Source organism: Armigeres subalbatus, chromosome 3, assembly GCF_024139115.2.
Source record: "Armigeres subalbatus isolate Guangzhou_Male chromosome 3, GZ_Asu_2, whole genome shotgun sequence".
Lineage (NCBI taxonomy): Eukaryota > Metazoa > Arthropoda > Insecta > Diptera > Culicidae > Armigeres > Armigeres subalbatus.
The window spans coordinates 146,851,512-146,867,030 of record NC_085141.1 but is presented as its reverse complement, the minus strand read 5'-3'; the positions used below and the strand labels follow the sequence as shown (position 1 = coordinate 146,867,030).

Below are 15,519 nucleotides of genomic sequence, written 5' to 3'. Positions count from 1 at the left end.
GAACAAAAATAAACCCACAGCCATTTGAAAACAAACAGGATAATATATTTAAATTAGTGTTTATAATTTATTTTCTGGAAAAGTCTGAACTAGCCGGAAAGGCTTTCTTTGAGGTTAAAGTCACCTCACATCTCGGGAAAAATTTCCGCCGGATGTTGGTCCCCGCGTCCCCGTGTAATGGTACCGGGATTATGATTTTCCTTGCCCAATTTCGAATAATTCGTGGCCAACATCGCATATGTAAAAACAGGCGGGAAAAAAAAATTGCGGACCCAATTCCTGAGGTGTGGGGCTACCTTAACATGAAATTTTGGGTTGGAAATTTTCTCGACTTTCCTCTCGCAAAAAGATGTTGCAGTTTAAATTATCGTACCGAGGGTTAATTTAAGAATATGCACCGTCGATTTTCTGCAGGTAACAAACCCGTTTTATTTTACCATTATGCGCAGTGAAAATAAACTGTGGCACATCGATTTAAATACTCTACAAAACTATCCTTCGTTAAAAATACCACGAAGAAATATGTTTAATTTTATTGGAATCAAGTTACAAAGCTGTATGACAAAGAATAATCATTACTACAGCAATTAAATTAAACTTCTTAGATTCAACTATTAAAACTGCATAGATAAGTGGTAACTCGTTGTCTAAAATTTTTATTAAAAGGGCGATATATAAAACAAATTTCGTTTTCCAAAGCGACAAAATTCAACATGTAAAGCATTGGAAGTTTTGTTCATAATCTTTTCATTAATTGCAATAACCAATTCACCGTATCCATATGACGCTCTTGTCCGTTCTTTGGTGACAACAAGTGACGAAACAAAAAACATGGTTTCAATGGAGAAAAAGTGTGGCGGCGGTGTAGGATGACCCATTGTTTATGTTTCGCAGCGCCATCTGCGATTTGCAAGTGGGTACGCGAAACTAAGGCCAAATGTCAAGTTGTGGGGGGGTTGATTGGTATATAACATGAGAGGCTACTAATGTACAAATTGTGTTTCTCTATGCCATAAGCATAACCATAATTAGATTGCACTACTATAATTCGTATCAAAAATATATCACATCAATTTGATAGTTTAGAATTCATCATTCGTTTGTTGGTTCTCTTCTTTCCGGTTCCGGCCTTTCTGATCTTCGAATGCTTTGCAAACGTTGCACTCGGATTTGCCTCGTTTGATGTTGATAGGCGCGGATCCTTCGGGAACGTCTTCGGTTGGTAATCGTCAAACTGCGAGGACCGACTTTGGTCGGCAGTCGGCACAGAGGACAGGTCTGTTTCCGCTGGAGCCACTGATCGATGCAGCCGTGATGGAAGCTGTGCGCACACTCCAACGCTTTGACGTTGTAATCCAGTTGATCCAGACAAATGGGGCACTCATTTCTACGGGTCGATAAGCAGAGTAAAACTTGGTTGTGGTCGAACGAGAAAAGGGGATGTTGATGGAAGAACTACCTGGTTTCCGTTGTGGAAGACGGTTCCTCATTGTCCATAAGTACCCACTATCCTTTCGATAGCAAAAAATAGTTTCAAAACAGAAATGTTTGACTTTTCAAAATGTTGTAGTAGTTCAAAGCCTACTACATGAGGAACCACGAGAAGCATGATAATCATCATAGGTGCCGGCCAGAGTAGACGCGTCTACGCGACGTCGCGCGAAAACTACACGCGAAGGAATAACAATCAATAATAAGGAGCTGTCAAATCGTATGGACGCTTCGCTTCGCATCGCACTTCGCGTCTACTCTGACCGCACCCTCACTACTGTACTGTATTCATCTTGGATCGCATCACAGGTATGGTCCAAGTTTTCATTTTGGTAAATTATTCATCCGTCACATAACATCCTTCGGCAGCCGTATCAAATTAAAACCTCATTTGGGAGTCCCAGTGTGAGACGACGTCGACAATGGATGGCCGATTAAGCGAAAGCAGGTCAGTGAAAACCACCAAAAATAAGCAATGATGCAAGTTTCATAAACAACAGTTCCACTGAATAGCGCTGTATGATCTTCCGAGGAAAAAGTTCTCTTGCCTTCATGGACGTGTATTTCCTTATTCCATTCCATTTGATCGTCCTTTCGCAACAAAGAGAAGGCGTTTGGTTGATGATATTCTTGGGAACAGGAATCGCTGTGAGTTGGTTCGCTCTTTGTAAGTGAGGCATGCTTCTTGGGCTTCCGCAGGATGACGGTGGTTCAGAATATGGATTTACTTGGAGTAACTGGGTTGAATAAAGTGTTTGATAAGACGATTCACGAAAAACAATAATTTTTGTTTTAATAGTACGATAATTGTGATATTTTCAACTCTGAGTCAAACGATCACAGTTCTTTATTTATTGGATTGGATATCTCGAAATTAATTAGATGAAGAAAGCTGCTATCTTCTAAAAAGCTAATCATGACTAGAGTCGTGGAATAGATTGTGAAGCTATCCACAAATCATAAAAAATGGCATGATATAAATTAACAAACCCATATTTTTTTCAGTGAAACCCAAACTCTTACACCGCCTCCTTAGAAATCAGTCCTGATATTGCTCGCAGCATAGACGATCGTTCCGCCTAGATTAGTTTGTTTAATCTTGTTATTGTCGAAAAGTAGATTGAAAGTGCTTCAAAGCAGACAGTTCCAATTTCTTTTGTGGCCTTCTTCAGATGCTTTTGTGGTGATATTTTTCGATGCGGATGGCGGCAGCATGCTGCATTGTTTGCAATATTTTCTCACAAAAACCGTTTCCTTTGGTCTGCCTTCGCTCGCTGGCTCAGGTGTAATAGGATTTGGCGAAACATTTCGTAACAAGTTCGTTTCCACTTTCCCATGCAAAATGATCCCGAAATGTTACCTGATTCCGCGCTGGGATTGTTCTCCCAAATAGGAAGCTTATTATGATGGATTTGAATTCCTGTCGGTGGAACAGTACACAATCTGCTGGCCAATTGCTGATCTCTCGATCTAATTACCAGTTTTCGTTGGAGGAAATTCACCGCACGGACCAACGGGTGTCAAGTTGAAATCCCGTAGAAGAGTCATAGATCGTTTTACAATGTCGAGGCTCTTCTGCAAATTTCAAGACCAGATCTGAATGGATCTATTGGCCCCTGCAGCCGCACACGTTCAGGGAGGTGATAAGAGCTATGCTAATTTTGTTTGTCATCCATTCGATCGCTGCTCGCTGCTAGCCTGGCACTCATTCGCGTGCGAGTAGCCTTCTTTGTGGAAAGAGTAAGCACTTTCAAGAAGTTTTTGAAAATGTGCTTTGTGTGTAATGAGGGTATGTGGTATTTCGATGCTCTCGTGGTTTATGATTTAGTTCTGAATTCAACATATTTGGACGGTGATAAGTTGTATAAGATATAGGAATAAATGAGAGAAATTTTATACCACATATCTTTTAAATTCAGCTGACAGATAGACTGTTCGCGGAAAGACTCTCCAGCGGATCGTTCGTGGCCTGGCGCTGATAGCAAATGATCTTGTGCCAGCACTTGACGGACCCTGAATGAGGCCTGCCGATGAACACCTACTTGGGCGCAAGTTGGCAGTCGCAGGAGTAGCGTGCCGTTTAACGTGTTTGGCGATTGTGGTAGTCAAATAATTACTGGATTTGGTTTCAGAGGCACGATTGTTGAATGCGCCGGCCGAACTTGCGGTCAGCTGAAGTGTGTCTGTTTGGATTGCTTTTTCGCACTGAGATTGGAGTGGAGTACTGCTTTACTTCAATGAATCTGAAGATGAGTTGACCTTGTTGAATAGTTTATCATCATTTTTGGCACATGGTTTATTTAGCGGATAACGGATATTCTTACTGTAGACAGGAGCAAGTGTGGAACGTTGTCTAGAAGAAAACGAAATACCAACTGATTGTCAAAAAAAGCGTTAAGCATATGCATTTGAGCTGAGGCTGACTTTATTTTGAAAACCAGGCTCTGAATGATAGGCGAACTGTGTGCTCGGTCGATCAAAAAGTTCATACATGCCTTGGATATCAGACCACAAAGCAGGGACCAACCCGATTCCTACGCGTACTTTAAATTCATCCAAAGGTTATCTTCCTTCCCATGGAAAAAGTTCTGTTCATTACCTCTGCATTTAACTCAGTTCTATGAACCCGAGCCTCTTTACTTAGCTTCCTCCTGCAAGTAACCGACGACGGGCATGACATTTCAACGGTGAATCACATCTTCGATGAGTGTAGCAATAGTCAAGGCGTTGCCAATCTGTCGACCTGATGCCTGATGTCTTCAAACACTGCCGAAAGCGATACCAGTTCACTCGGTAGTAATTTTTTCGAAACTGCTGATGCCGGTTCACCAAGGAGCCATTTCCGCCACCACCGGATAGTAATACAGGCTGAGCTTGTGTAGACGGTTTGGACTAATATAACTGAACGCCATTTGACCAATTGCCGTTTGCCCGAATAGTTGAAATTTGTTTCAATATTTAGTGTGTGAAGTGAGACTAGACCTGTGTGCCGGCGGCGGCCGCGTCATGGCAGTCGCTTTTGCCCCGGCGACGGCGGCGTGCTGTTTGCATTGCATTGCGTGAATTTTACAGGAGACGCATTTTCTCCGATGCCATTCAAATAAAATTTCTATAAGTATCTACAAAGTTTCCACACCCAACTGGCGGTTGTTAGATTTTCTAACAATTTTGCATAAGAATCTACCAAAACCTGTAAAAGAACTGGGCATATGCGAATTTCCAAACAAATATTGTCAGAAAAGCTTAAAAAAATGTTAGATGCTTATACAATATTTGTATAAGAATCTACCAATTTCGCATATGCCCAGTTCTTATATTGGTTTTGGTAGATTCACATACAGAATTGGTTGAAAATCTAACAACCGCCAGTTGGGTGCACTAAAAAATAAGATATTGCGTTTAAATGCATCAAGGTAGAAGCAAAAAATAAATATAAAATTTTCCCAAATAATGCCAAATTTCCCCTCCCAAATAAACGAAAGATTAAAAAAATGCCAAATTTCCATAAATATCAGAAAATTTCCCGAAAACAAAGAAGCAATTAGTAAATTCTAAACAAAAAGCTGAAGGCCGTTAGGCTGAAGACCATTAGGCCAAATGGTTAATAGGCCAAAATGAGAGGTGGAAAGAGAACAATGAGAAAAGAGAAAAAAAGTAAGAAGCCAGGTGTTAAAAGGAAGAGGTTAAAAGAAAAATGAAGAAGGATGATGAAAGAAGGGAAAAGAAGTTCATAAAAAGTCATAAGGTAGAAAGAAGAATTAGAAAGAAACGAGAAGGAAGGAGAAAGAAGAATGAAAGAGGAAGAAAGAAAGAGAGAGAGAAAGGAGAAAGAAAGCTAAAGCAGATAGAAGAAGAAAGAAAGAAGATGGAAGAAACCGAAGGGAAGGAAGAAGTGGAAAAAGTGAGAACGACGAGGTAAGATGAAAGAAAAAAAGAAGAAAAAACAAAAACAAGGAAGAAGGATGTTGGGAGAAAAACGAAGAAAGAAGGAACATGACGGAAGAAATAAGATGGCTATAAAAAAAGAAAGAAGGAAAAAGGAAGAAAGTAGAAGGAAAGAAAAAATATGTAATAGGAAAGAAGGAAGAATAAGGAAAGAAGGAGGAAGAAAGGCGAAAAAAGCAGTAAGAAGGTTGAAGAAAGAATGGAAAAGGGAAAACGGAGGAGGAGGATGAATTGAAAAAAGACAAATGGAAGATAAAAGAAGGAAGGCGGAAGTACCAAAGAAAAAGATAGAAGAAAGGAGATAGAAGGTAATAGGAAGAAGAAAGACAAAAGAAAGAAAACAGAAGCAGAATAGAGGAAGAGAAGGGAAGAAAAGGGAAGAAGGATGAAAGAAAAAGAGATTAGAAAGAAACAGGAATAAAGAAGTAAGGAGGAAGGAGGAAGAAGGAAGGAGTAAGTAGAAAGAAAGATAACGGAAGGAACAAACAAAGAAGGATGGAAATAAGGAAAAGAGAGAAGAATGAAGGGAAAAAGCAGAAATAAGAAGGAAGAAAACAGAAGGCAAAAGGAAGAAGGCAAAAAAAATAGGTAGAAAGAAAAAACAGAAAGCAGAAAGAAGAAGAAAGAAGAAAGATAAAAGAAAGCAAAAATAACGAAAAAGTAGCAGAAAGAAGGAAAAAAATGAAGAAAAAAGAAGAAAGGGGGAAGAGCGAAGAAGAAATCTTCAAAGAGGATAAAGAAAAAATGGAGAAAAAATCAATAAAAAAGAGAAGGAAGAACTTACTTTCCATTATTCACTTCTCTTTTAGCTCAATGACCTACGACATAATGACCTTCAGCCTAATGGTCTGATACTGCGAAGTCCGACTGATAGCCTTCGTAGCGTGTTTGGAAGAAGCGCCATCTCATCGTACTGACTGTCGTCAGTTCAAACCCCAGTGAAGGAAAGTGGTTACCTGTTAGATATTTTCTCAATAAAATTTCTCACAGGTTTTGCAAATATTGATATATTCTTTTATCAATGGAAAATTGTGATTCTTTTATGAAAAATTCGTCTGCAATTGCAACTTTTACGGTGCTGCTTCTAATTGCTAAAACTAATTGCTTCATGGCTTTTAGAAAATTGTCATATGTTTATGGGAAATATGTTGAAAATGTCACAATAAATAAACTATCTACAGCACCGCACTCTAAATCAATTTCCTTGTGTTTGTTTTGGTTTTCCTCAACAGCTGCCCCAAAATTGTATTCTTATTTTTTTTTACATTTCCCCGTTAAATTCACCAACTTTTTGTATATACAAACCTTGCGGATCCCAAAACGAATCGATTAGGGAAAAATCTTGCAAATCAGTCAACCTGTTTGCGAGTTAAATCGCCAGGAAGGAAATCTCAACAAATTTTTATTATATAGATAATTGTATTCACCGTGATTTCTTTACCAGCTATTTTCTATGGAAGATTACTAATTTTTAAGAGAAGATTTTATTTATCATTTTTAACAAATAATTCAAAGTCACCTGCCGGTAACACGAATGAGAACCTGATTTCAACGTATTATTTAAACTTAATCTCTTCCACCGCTTTCTAATTTTGCTTAAACAAATCATATCGTTAAAGCCTCCCCAACAAACGGCGACAAATGAGTTTAACTCTGATTTGAAATTATTCCAACTGATATTATTTGCATTACTGTGATTTTGTTATATTTCAGCAGCCGTATGTTCAATTCCGTTCAGTGTAATTTTATGAACCCAGCAGTTTTGACTGAACTATCAACAAGAATATTTAACTAGCCGAATCGCACCACTTAATTGATTACCTTTCCAAAAAAGTGTACTGTCCATATTAATAGTCTGATATAAAAAGTCAACTGGTAAATAAAATTAAAAGAAAAAGAAAGACAGGATCACTGATCCATGTATAATCTCCGAATTGAACAACTGCATACATGTATTGGCTCATACGATTGGTTCTCTGACGTGCTCTGGGTAACAACAAACAAAACAAAACGACAAAAAACTAGCTATCTTAGCTAGCATATTGTTTTTCAAAAACTCTGACGTGCAAAAAATAACATCTCTGTAGTTCTTTCTTCAATATAGACCGAAATAAAAGTCAATCATCTGGATGATTAAAAAAAACTTTGACTAGTAAATAAATTGAATACTTAATTTGGATTATTTGAATTGTTTCGATCTGACGAAGCGGGCTTGGTAGTCACATGGCTACTGCTTCTGCCTCATACGCAGGAGGTCGTGGGTTCAATCCCAGGTCCGTTCCATTCTCCTACTTTGTATCTTTCTCTTTATTTCTCATGTTCTAGCAATCGCTACTTCCCTACATTGACATGCATTCTGACGTGGCAGGCGCCAGTATGACCTAACAAATGAGATCACCAGTGCTTGTACATTGAAGATGTGTGCTAGTCCCAAGCAAACATCTGTTGCATCCCTGTGCAAGAACAGCTGATCTGGTCATAATGGAGTAGCAACTACGAGCAGTCAATCAAGCTCAAGCTCAGCTCAAGCTCATTATTTGAATTGTTTCGATCTGACGAATACCAAAAATTTGCTCAATATTTCAAATATTTGACTATGTAAAACTTGATTGAAACTCTCAAACCAACCAGCTTACGTATTTACTAACCTAGACATTGTATGTCACCTGTGCATGGTGCAATTTCAAATTTACGACTATTAATCACTGTCTGCTGACATACAAGTCCCTATCTCACCTTCCACGGGTCGTCCGATGACAAAAGACCGCCAGCTAAGGGTTGTGTTCTTAGCTGGTAGTGCAGCCTGGGCACTGTTGTCCTTCTGACATCAGCTAGGGTGAGAAGGTACGCCTTGAGCGTCTGTTCACCAGGAGGTGAACGGCTCAAACAGCGTCTGCCTGGTGCCCAGCGGCTGATTAACGAAATGCTGTATCGCGTCAGCTATACCTAAGGTGGCAGCCCCATCATCGCGATGTAGGTAATGCGACCCCGGTAAGGTAGCTTACTGAAGCCTCTCAAATACCACGAAAAATGGAGATAGAAGAAAAAGAGAACGTTATTTTTGGCAACCGACCCGGCAACGAAATAAGGACTATGATTGGAAACTCGGTACCTGGAATGTCAGGACCCTAAATGAACCTGGACGAGTGAGCCTTCTGGCTCGTAAACTGCAGAAGGTTGGAGTGAACGTGGCTGCTATTCAAGAAGTCCGATGGCCTAGATCCGGAGAACGTGAATTATGAGCCGTGGACCCCACGATCAACACTGCATTCAAGTATAACATCTATCACAGCGGCGGTGAAAAAGCAGAGCATGGAGTTGGTTTCGTAGTGATGGGCAAGCAGATGAAGCGAGTGATGCGGTGGAAACCCATTAGCGAACGAATCTGTGGATACGGGGCAAATTCTTCAATTACAGCCTAATCAACGTTTACGCACCGACAAACGATAAATCCGACGACGTGAAGGACAAGTTTTATGAATGTCTTGATAAAGCCTATGGAGAGTGCCCACAGCAGGACGTGAAAATTGTTATCGGAGACGCTAACGCTCAGGTCGGTAGAGAGGACTTTTTCCGTCCCATAATCGGTAGGTAGAGCCTTCACTCCGCTACCAATGACAACGGCCTACGGCTAGTAAATTTTGCTGCTGCCAGAGGGATCGCCATCAGTAGCACCTACTTTGCACGAAAGAACATCCGAAAGCACACTTGGAGACACCCAAATGGTGAAACTTGCAACCAGATAGACCATGTTCTGGTGGATGGGCGCCATTTCTCGGATGTTATCGATGTGCGGACATTCAGAGGTCCGAACATTGACTCTGATCACTACCTCGTTGTCAGTAAAATTCGATCACGGTTGTCAACTGTATCGAACGAAAGATCACAGCGAACGATGCGTTACAATATCCAGCGATTGTCGGCGGAAGGAGAATCGGCTGAGTACCGCCAGAAGCTCGTCGAACGGATAAGTGCAATCAACGTTAGCGAGAACATCAACGATCTATGGGAGTCGATCCATGGAGCGGTGAGCACAACAGCACGAGAAGTGGTAGGCACTACACAGCCCAAGCAACATTTTAAGTTTTATAACGCTCTTGAAGAGCATTATTTAGTCTACAAGAGTGTTATAAAACCAGGATAAAACCAAAATGTTACTAGGGAGAGGCGACCCAGGACGGGTTGGTTCGATGTGGAGTGTCAGAGAGTGACAGACGAGAAGAACGTTGCCAGAAGCCGGATGTTGGTGTCGGGTACCCGATCGAATAGAGATCGGTACAAGGAAGCAAGAGCAGACGAAAAACGAACCCACCGCAGGAAGAAAAAATAGTACGAAGAACAAGTTATTAGTGAGGCGCAGGAAAAAATGGAGCAGAACGATATGCGGAGGTTTTATGAGTCCGTCAATGGCGCGCGGAGAAAGACAGCGCCATCTCCCGTCATGTGCAACGATCAACAAGGGAATTTGCTGGCAGATAAAACTGAAGTGGCTGCCAGGTGGAAACAACACTTCAAGACTTTGTTGAATGGAGGAAGTGACGGTGCATCGGTGAACAGAATAAATATTAGCGACGATGGACAAGCTGTGGAGTCACCTACACTAGATGAGTTTAAAAAAGCCGTTAAAGAGCTGAAAAACAATAAGGCTGCGGGGAAGGACCTGCTCCCGGCGGAACTTCTCAAACATGGCGGAGGGCAGCTTTATGAAGTTCTGCACCATATTATGTCGAAAATATGGGAAGACGAGGAAATGCCTGCTAGCTGGTTGGACGGCCTCATTTGCCCTTTCTTTAAGAAAGGGCACAGACTGGAGTGCGCCAATTACCGAGGAATAACCCTCCTTAATTCGGCGTACAAAATTATGTCCCGTATTCTGTTCAACAGATTGAGACCACTTGAAGAGTCCTTCGTAGGCGAATACCAAGCAGGTTTTCGTGAGGGCCGATCAACGACGGATCAAATGTTTACCCTGAGACAAATCCTTGATAAATTCCGGGAGTACAACTTGCAGACACATCATCTGTTTATTGATTTCAAGGCGGCGTACGATTCAGTGAAACGGAATGAATTATGACAAATTATGCTTGAACATGGTTTTCCGGCGAAACTGATACGGCTGATTCGTATAAAGTTGGACGGATCGAAATTAAGTGTAAGGGTTGCGGATGAAATATCGACGTCATTTGTTACCTTAGATGGATTAAAGCAGGGTGATGCACTCTCGAATCTACTGTTCAATATAGCGCTCGAGGGAGCGATTAGGAGAGCTAGTGTGCAAAGAAGCGGTACCATTATCACAAAATTGCATATGCTCCTGGGATTTGCGGACGATATCGATATTATCGAAATTGATCGCCGTGCCGTGGAAGAGGCTTTTGTGCGTTTTAAGAGGGAGACAGCGAGGATTGGACTCACGATCAATACCAACGAAACGAAGTACATGGTCGCTGGCAATCAACGTGGGTTGATTAATGGTGGTGGTAGCGAAATGGTGCTGGATGGTGAAAAATTTGAAGTGGTAGAAGAATTTGTGTATCTTGGAACATTAGTGACGTGCGATAATGATGTTACCCGCGAGGTGAAAAGGCGTATTGCAGCTGCAAATAGGGCTTATTACGGACTTCGTAACCAGCTTAAGTCCCGTAGTCTACAAACGAAAACAAAACTCGCGCTGTATACTACTCTGATTCTTCCGGTGGCTTTATACGGCCATGGGACATGGACATAAAGGAGGCTGATCGGAGAGCTCTCGGAGTGTTTGAGCGTAAGGTGCTACGGACAATACTCGGGCGGTAAACAGGAGAACGGTATCTGGCGGCGTCGCATGAATCACGAATTGTACCAGGTGTATGAAGGGATGTTATTAAGCTTATACAAAACGGCAGATCACGGTGGGCTAGTCACGTTGTTCGTATGCAGGAAGAACGTCAAGCGAAGATAATATTTAGTAGAGAACCCGGAAGAGGCCGCTGGCTTCGAGGAAGGCCGCGTACACGATGGCTTTTTGCAGTTGAAGAGGACCTGAGGGCGCTCAATGTTCAGGGCGACTGGAAGCGATTGGCCCAGGATCGAGTCCAGTGGAGAAGGATACTCCATTCGGCGTAGGTTCATCGAAGAGCTGTAGCCCATCAAGTATCAAGTAAGTACTGACATATTTATTTAAGCCGTTTCGAAAACACTTGAATATGGCTTTGCCCCACGCTACGGCTTGGAGTGACTACGATGCAATGGCGCCCTCGGCAAACTCGTACGCCATCCTGCAGATTCTCCGAGTATGTTGACGGACTCGGTCGATGTCCTGTATCTTCGGAACTGACTGGGGGGGTCTCACACTAGCCAGATTTACATTTCCCTGAACACTAGCCAGATTTACATTTCCCTGAACGGTGGCGCACTCTACAGCTCCGGTATTTTCTTTTTTTCTCGGTAGATCCCAAAACCGGTTCTCTACCTTTTGCCATCACCGTGTTACTCCTCGTTTTTTTTAATCAATTTTTTTATCCTTCCTCACTAATAATGGCGTCCTCTTTGCTACCAAGCTGAAGCCGTCAGCGCACTCGGGTGGTGGGGTTTTGAAACCCTACATGGAGCGTTGGCTACGAACTGAAAAGGGGGGGGGGTGGTTCAAAACACCAAAATACGGAAAAACTGGACTACATATGCGGACACTACTTGTTCTGTTTAAACATTTCACGACGTAAAATCCAAAAAGTATCAAAAACACTCAACACTGAACTTCGAACACTTACAAAGTGAGTAGTGAAAAGCAATAAGTAAGAAGTGAGAAGTGAGTAGGGATAAGGTAGAAATAAATGTTCCAGATAAGAAGTGAGTAGTGAGAAGCAAAAGAAAGTGGGATCATAATTAGAAAAGGAGAATAAAGAGATGTGAAGCGAGGCTCAAGAAGAAAGAAGGAAAACAAAAGATGTAAGAAGAAAGAAGAAAGAAGAAAGGTGCAAAAAGAAAAAAGAAAGAAGAAAGAAGTAAGAAAAAAATGAGAAAGAAGTAAGCAGAAAATATGGAGGAAGAAGAAGAAACAAGTAAGAAGAAGAAATAAATAAGAAGAAAGAAAAATGAAGAAAGAAGAACGAAAGAAAAAAGAAGAAAAATGAAAGAAGGAAGGTGAAAAAAGAAAGGACAAAGAAGAATGAAGAAGAAAGAAGAAAGAAGAAAGAAGAAAGTAGAAAAAAGAAAGTAGAAAGAAAAATAAGTAGATAGGAGAATGAAGAAAGTAGAAAAAAATGAAGAAAGGAGAAAGTAGAAAGAAAGAGGAGGAAGGAAGAAGAAAAAATATGGGAGAATGAAAAAAAAAGAAAAAGAGAAAAAAAAGAAGAAATAAGACAAAGGCAGAAGGATGAAATTAGAAAGGGAAGGGAAGAAGGCAAAAGGAAGAAAGTGGAAGGAACAACGAGGAAGAAGGAATGAAGAATGATGTAAGAAGAAAGAGAGAGGACGATGAAAGCAAGAAGAAAAACCTCAATTCGTCGAGCTGAGTCGATTGATATATAACACTGGGTCTCCGAGCCTTCTATAAAAAGTTCGGTTTTGGAGCAGTTCTATAGCCTTTCCGTACACTTAGTATACGAGAAAGGCAAAAAGTAGAAGGAAAATGATCGATTGAAAAACTAAGATGAAAAAGGGAAGAAAGAGGAAAGAAGAAGGAAGAAAGAAATAGAAAAAAATAAGAAGAAGGAATAAAAGTGAGAAGAAGGAAGACGAAAGAAGGAAGAAGGATTTTTTTTGTTCCAAAATGAGTTAATGAATTTCCCAATACTTTTTTCATTTACCAAATATTTTCCTTTTAAATTCACACGGAAAATTTTCTGAATATGCACGATTAATTAATTTTAATTTTCATAAAATTGCTGAAGAAAATTCTTCTGGATTACTAAGGGAAATTCTCGCTTAACTTTTTAAAAGGACCTAAGCAACATTTTTTTCATGAATTAATTTGAATAGCGCAATCAACAGAAGAACATAAAAGCTTTTGATTGCAGTACTTAAATCAATTCATGAAAAAATGTTACTTAGGTCTTTTTGAAAAGTTAAGCGAGAATTGTTCTTCGAAAAAATTTCTTGGTGTTTCCTAGGGGCCAGAGGATTTTTTTTCGCATTTCCAACGGCCTTACGTGCAATGGCGTAGGATTTCCAATCCGGAGATAACGAGTTCGATTCTCGGTCAGGTCTAAGATGTTTTCGGATTGGAAACATTATCGAGTCCCTGGTGTATCCATTGTGCTTGCTACACAAGATACATCCCCATGCAATGGTGGGCATTCAAAAGCTTTCAATAATCACTGAGGAAATGATAATAGACTACTAAGTTGAAAAGCAGGCCAAGTTTCAGTTGGAATGTAGAACCATAGAAGAAGAAGAAAAAGAAAAAGAAGAAGAAAAAGAAAAAGAAGAAGAAAAAGAAAAAGAAAAAGAAAAAGAAGAAGAAAAATAAGAAAAACATGTTTTTATAATTCTCAGAGGAAATTATGTTGAATTGCCACGATTAATTCTTGGAAAATGTTGCATTTGTTGCCAACATGTTTATGATTTATATGCAATGAGACACTAATATTTCTCGGGTACTTATTCAAAAGGACGTATGTAATTTTGTAAACAAATATTCGTACGTCATTGAAATGTATTTTTGAGGCTGAATCTTTGAATAATATTTCAAGTTCTCATTCTCATTCTTATATGGTCAACAATTATTTACTTTATTTTGTTTAGCAAGATAGAGGCGACTATATCTATATATATAAAAATTAATGTTTGTTTGTAAGTGACGCTAAAACTCGAGAACGGCTGGACCAATCTTGACGGTCTCTCGGGATGATTTGTTCCTTTTTGCCCAACAAAGGTTTACGGAACAAGAAAAGTGGGAAAATTCTCGAGGAAAAGCCAGAAAGTTGGAAAATTCGGAAAAACGGCGTCTTATTGGACGGAGCGAAGTCCGTTGGATTAGCTAGTTCTATATGTTTGCTTTATTAAGAGGGCTCTCTCTGCGCTTATTTTAATGCTTCCGAATATGTCCATGTGTTCCAAAGTGTCATGACGGAATATCACTATCACCAGCATTCTGACAAACAGACGTTGTGTTGTCATCACATCACATCTGTCACAATCGCAGTAATCGTTCAGCCAATTCGTCCATATTTTCATCGAAATTTCCATAATATTATACGTAGATACTTTTAGGAATGAAGGATTAGTTTTCGTTTTAAGTTCTTCAATAAGGCTGCTACAATTATTTAATATAAATTATTTTCCGAAAGGTCAAGGGGGGGGAATAAAATAAATATTAAAATGAAAAATCAAAAAACTCCTTGGATTTTTTACTATGTCTGAAACTCGATTTGTACAATTGCACAACATGTGAAAGACTCGAAAAACGTATTGGAGGGTAACCACTTCCTTCGTTGGGGTTTGATCCCACGAAACCAGTACGCTAGACAGGTGCTTTCACTACTCAGCTTCGAAGGACCTTCATCGTCTTACCGCACGCCAAAGAGGTCTCAGAAGACTACTGATGATCAAATTTCCAACACACAGTTTCTTCAGCAATAGCGCTGTAATAAGTAGGATTGTGTGATTGTACATGGTTGGTGGTCAGATCCCATTCCGATCTTGGATTAGCTAAATAATGTTTTGAAAATTCTCAAAATTTTCCGACAATCCTGTTGTTGCCCCCTCAAATTATTATTATATGTGGAAAAAGATGTATTGCTAAAATGCGTAAAAAACACATAACATAATGTTCTATTTCATTAGCAACTCTAAAAGTCATACTAAAACCATCACATAGTACATTTCACAATCATAAAAAAAGCTTTTGTTGTTTTTAGCCACTTGATTGAAAATTTCTGAAAATTCGACGATTTATACCATGAAATTTTTTTTTTTGTCGCCGCTACTTTACATGTACCACGTTTCAGAGTATCATTCTTCAAATGTCCAAAAATTTCATAAATAAAAAAGAACAAAACAAATCCCAAAATATAATTTGTTTTGGTAGGCAGACCCCCAACAACCCCAAAAATAGGCTAAATGTTCCTTAAAACAATTTGAACCTGTTATATGGATGGGCTC

The 15,519-nt window shown here is 39.9% G+C and overlaps 1 protein-coding gene across 1 annotated transcript; it reads right to left on the bottom strand.

The window, feature by feature from the left end:
- Positions 1-1,002: 1,002 nt before the first annotated feature.
- On the bottom strand, positions 1,003-1,607 carry LOC134223694 (uncharacterized). Its single transcript, XM_062702884.1, has 2 exons — positions 1,460-1,607; positions 1,003-1,387 (listed from the first exon to the last, which is right to left on the bottom strand). Exons 1-2 carry the CDS (start codon positions 1,495-1,497, stop codon positions 1,093-1,095), a joined length of 333 nt encoding a protein of 110 aa, XP_062558868.1. The 5' UTR covers positions 1,498-1,607; the 3' UTR covers positions 1,003-1,092.
- Positions 1,608-15,519: the final 13,912 nt, after the last annotated feature.

Excerpts from the sequence above, each read along its gene's own strand:
- LOC134223694 (XM_062702884.1), bottom strand. The coding sequence starts at position 1,497 with ATGGACAATGAGGAACCGTCTTCCACAACGGAAACCAG. Across the intron at positions 1,388-1,459 it reads TCTTCCACAACGGAAACCAG|AAATGAGTGCCCCATTTGTC; the intron begins GTAGTTCTTCCA and ends ATCGACCCGTAG.